Source organism: Conger conger, chromosome 7, assembly GCF_963514075.1.
Source record: "Conger conger chromosome 7, fConCon1.1, whole genome shotgun sequence".
In the NCBI taxonomy this organism is placed as follows: Eukaryota; Metazoa; Chordata; class Actinopteri; order Anguilliformes; family Congridae; genus Conger; species Conger conger.
Window position 1 is genome coordinate 694,666 of NC_083766.1, and position 5,000 is coordinate 699,665.

Genomic DNA, 5,000 nt, shown 5'->3' on the forward strand with positions numbered 1-5,000 from the left:
GAGCAGTACGCTGGCATTATCAGATCTGACAACAAGGCCCTTCAGAGCAATGAAACGTCCCGTCCTATTTGACTGAATGATCTTAGGCCAAAGCTTTTCAGGAGCATATAAGCGATACCATCTTGTTCTTTATTTCAGATGCAAAGCAAGTGTTTTGTGACAGTTCACAAACCCACCTCCTCTTTGAGGACGGTGCTGATATGAGTTTTGCAGAGTTGTTGTATTTGAAGTATGTTAGTTGTGCTTTGAAGAAGACCTTGCTGTGTGCTGGGAAGATTATTTTGTGCATTAGTCACCCTGATATTCAACAAGACATTTCCATCCCTATAATTCTAACATTTATAGCTCTTCTCCAGTGCTTGTATGCATCGTGTTTAACCAGCTAAACATGTTATCTCTGTGCATCTGATTCAACATGCACGTATTCCTGGACTGAGACATGTATCGCAAGCCTTCCTAGTTCATATAAGATCTATAGATATAGCAAAAATGATTTTATGGGTGTACATATTTAAAATGGGTTATGCAAGTAATTTTATTCTAAAGAAAAAGTATGTTTTAAAAATTATTTATGAAAAGACTTTTATTAAATGTTTATTAAAATACATAATGAACATTGTGAATTCATTGTGCCTTTTATACTTTTATAAATATGTTTGTAAAATTGTGAGCCTTCAAATTATTTTACCATGGTTTTAAAATGATTACTCATTTTCATAATGTTTATCATTTATGATGTTGCTTTTTATTCAGACAGTTTTCATTTAAGTTATTATTAATGACGGTGATAAAACGCCTGTGTAAAAGCTTTTAATTCCCTCTTCACTGTTAAAGATTAAAGTGACCATCAGTATGTATTGAACTTCATAGGCCAGAGTGTAAATAGAATATTAGCACATTAGCATTGCACATGCCTGGTTCTGCTAACTGGAGAATTATCACTATTAACCCAACACACCCGGTCCGACCCACACCTTAACCCAACGCAGTCAGTCTGTCCCACACCTTAACCCAACACACTCAGTCTGATACCTTAACCCAACACACTCAGTCTGACTGACACCTTAACCCAACACACTCAGTCTGACCCACACCTTAACCCAACACACTCAATCTGATACCTTAACCCAACACACTCAGTCTGACTGACACCTTAACCCAACACACTCAGTCTGACCCACACCTTAACCCAACACACTCAGTCTGATACCTTAACCCAACACACTCAGTCTGACTGACACCTTAACCCAACACACTCAGTCTGACCGACACCTTAACCCAACATGCTCAGTCTGACACCTTAACCCAACACACTCAGTCTGATACCTTAACCCAACACACTCAGTCTGATACCTTAACCCAACACTCAGTCTGACCCACACCTTAACCCAACACACTCAGTCTGACCCACACCTTAACCCAACACACTCAGTCTGACCCACACCTTAACCAAACACGCTCAGTCTGACCGACACCTTAACCCAACATGCTCAGTCTGATACCTTAACCCAACACACTCAGTCTGATACCTTAACCCAACACTCAGTCTGACCCACACCTTAACCCAACACACTCAGTCTGACCCACACCTTAACCCAACACACTCAGTCTCATCCACACTTTAACCCAACACACTCAGTCTGACACCTTAACCCAACACACTCAGTCTGACCCACACCTTAACCCAACACACTCAGTTTGACCCACACCTTAACCCAACACACTCAGTCTGACCCACACCTTAACCCAACACACTCAGTCTCACCCACGGCTTAACCCAACACACTCAGTCTGACCCATGCCTTAACCCAACACATTTAGTCTGACCCACACCTTAACCCAACACACTCAGTCTCACCCACACCTTAACCCAACACATTCAGCCTGACCCACACCTTAACCTAACACACTCAGTCTGACCCATGCCTTAACCCAACACACTCAGTCTGATACCTTAACCCAACACACTCAGTCTGACTGACACCTTAACCCAACACATTCAGCTCCAGTATCAGACATCACTGAGGGCCATGCTTCATAACCTCACTGAAGGCCAGACTTCATAACCTCACTTGAGGGCCAGACTTCATAACCTCACTGAAGGCCAGACTTCATAACCTCACTTGAGGGCCAGACTTCATAACCTCACTTGAGGGCCAGACTTCATAACCTTACTGAGGGCCAGCCTTCATAACCTAACTGAGGGCCAGACTTCATAATCTCACTGAGGGCCAGACTTCATAACCTCACTGAGGGCCAGACTTCATAACCTCACTGAGGGCCATGCTTCATAACCTCACTGAGGGCCAGACTTCATAACCTCACTGAGGGCCAGACTTCATAACCTCACTGAGGGCCAGACTTCATAACCTCACTGAGGGCCATGCTTCATAATCTTCCAGTGTACATATGCAGATGGTTATGTAAACACAGCTGCCATTGTCACGCGGTAAAAATACACCCAGAATATACAAATATGCACCTAAGATCATGATGTGTAAGGTACACTGGTACATGTGAGCGCGCCTGCGTCCAATGGAGAAAGGATCTTAACAGATCTAGAAACCAGTGAAGGAGGGCAAGCCCCGGAGAATTGGCTTTGGAGCAGAAGTCCTAGGATTGCCAGTGGTTTTCCTGAATTAGGGCTGCAGAAGATTAATAAAAATTTCAAGCACATCAGGTCATCCAGATGCTTCAGCTCCCAGCACTCTCAAAAAATAAGACAAACTACCTGTTTGTACCTATTGTTAAAGGTACAATAGGTAATTTCAGACTAAAACAGTCAAGAGAGGAATTGCAGCAATAAACACCCTCAAACCACAAGTGTCTTATCCTACCCTTTCTCTGTGAACGCGCTGACATTGTAGCGTCATTGACTGTGGCAATCAGAACCCATTTTCAACCAATGAGCATGAGATATTGTACCGCAATACGATATTTTGGTACAGAGTGCTGGCCCATCAACTGCATATTTTGAAGCCTGTGAGTCAACATGCCTTTTTCAATGATAGGAAGGGATTTACTATAGTCTTGTAACAATGTTTTAACACAAAGATCTGACCTATTGTACCTTGAAAAGTGTCAATTCTTCATTCCGTTATGGCGTCTACAATCTAAAGGGCAACAGGAAGAATACACAGCTGCACGGATGACTAATTGTGTTCTTCAATTAGGAAAGTGAACACTGAACAGTTCATTCATTCGCTGCCAGCGTACCGCCATTTTAATCTGTAATTTAGTTCAGCTCTTTGGACCGAAAACGTCACTCCGGGGTCCACAGTTAACCATGCAATGAACTAAAATAATAAGCAATGGTCCATTTAGCTACTTTAATCAACTCAATTAATCACCTCACTGATTATCAGAACACAACACAACATTAATCACCAACACTCCTTTAACCTTGGCAGCCTGGCACACAACCCAATCTACGGCCGTCCCTGGACCAAAACGCAGATGACTTTGGGCTACTTTCAGCCGTTTACACAAACTACACTAACAAGGTCAGCGACGACTAAAATCATAACGCAGAGGCAGTTTATATAACTTAACTTTGGAGCATGTATGACATTACATTACAGGCATTTGGCAGACGCTCTTATACAGAGCGGCGTACAGTTAGGTCCGGAAATATTTGGACAGTGACACAATTTTCATAATTTTGGCCCTGTACGCTACCACAATGGATTTGAAATTAAATAATCGAGATGCAATTGAAGTGCAGACTTTCAGCTTTAATTTGAGGGTATTTACATCAAAATTGAAGGAAGGGTTTAGGAATTGCAACAATTTTCATACATAGTCCCCTCATTTCAAGGGACCTAAAGTAATTGGACAAATGAATATAATCATAAATAAAATGTTCATTCTTAATACTTTGTTGAGAATCCTTTGCAGGCGATGACTGCCTGAAGTCTGGAACCCATGGACATCACCAAACGTTGGGTTTCCTCCTTTGTGATGCTTTGCCAGGCCTTGACTGCAGCTGTCTTCAGTTGTTGTTTGTTTGCAGGTCTTTCTGCCTTAAGTTTTGTCTTAAGCAAGTGGAATGCATGCTCAATCGGATTGAGATCAGGTGATTGACTCGGCCATTGTAGAATATTCCACTTCTTTACCATGAAAAACTCCTGGGTTGCTTTTGCAGCATGTTTTGGGTCATTGTCCATCTGTACTGTGAAGCGCCGTCCAATCAACTTTGCTGAATTTGGCTGAATGTGAGCAGACAGAATATTCCTATAGACTTCAGAATTCATGCGGCTGCTTCCGTCTTCTGTCATATCATCAATAAACACTAGTGACCCAGTGCCATTGGAAGCCATGCATGCCCATGCCATCACACTGCCTCCACCATGTTTTACAGATGATGTGGTGTGCTTCGGATCATGAGCGGTTCCAAGCCTTCTCCATACTTTTCTCTTCCCATCATTCTGGTACAGGTTGATCTTAGTTTCATCTGTCCAAAGAATGCTGTTCCAGAACTGGGCTGGCTTTTTTAGATGTCCATCCATCCATCCATTATCTGAACCCGCTTATCCTGATCAGGGTCGCAGGGGGGCTGGAGCCTATCCCAGCATACATTGGGCGAAAGGCAGGAATACACCCTGGACAGGTCGCCAGTCCATCGCAGGGCACACACACCATTCACTCACACACTCATACCTACGGGCAATTTAGACTCTCCAATCAGCCTAACATGCATGTCTTTGGACTGTGGGAGGAAACCGGAGTACCCGGAGGAAACCCACGCAAACACGGGGAGAACATGCAAACTCCACACAGAGAGGCCCCGGCCGACGGGGATTCGAACCCAGGACCTCCTTGCTGTGAGGCAGCAGTGCTACCCACTGCACCATCCGTGCCGCCTTTTTTAGATGTGTTCTGGCAAACTCTAATCTGGCCTTTCTATTCTTGTGGCTTATGAATGGTTTGCACCTTGTGGTGAACCCTCTGTATTTGCCCTCGTGAAGTCTTCACTTTATGGTAGACTTGGATAATGATAC

General features: G+C 43.5%; 1 protein-coding gene across 1 annotated transcript in view; it reads left to right on the forward strand.

Moving 5' to 3' along the window:
* The window catches only part of si:dkeyp-23e4.3 (rho GTPase-activating protein 7), a 47,545-nt gene extending 46,706 nt beyond the window's left edge, over positions 1–839 (forward strand). Inside the window, exon 17 of the mRNA XM_061247908.1 lies at positions 835–839. Coding sequence (XP_061103892.1) covers positions 835–839 — 5 coding nt within the window. The remainder of the gene's footprint in view (positions 1–834) is intronic.
* Positions 840–5,000: the final 4,161 nt, after the last annotated feature.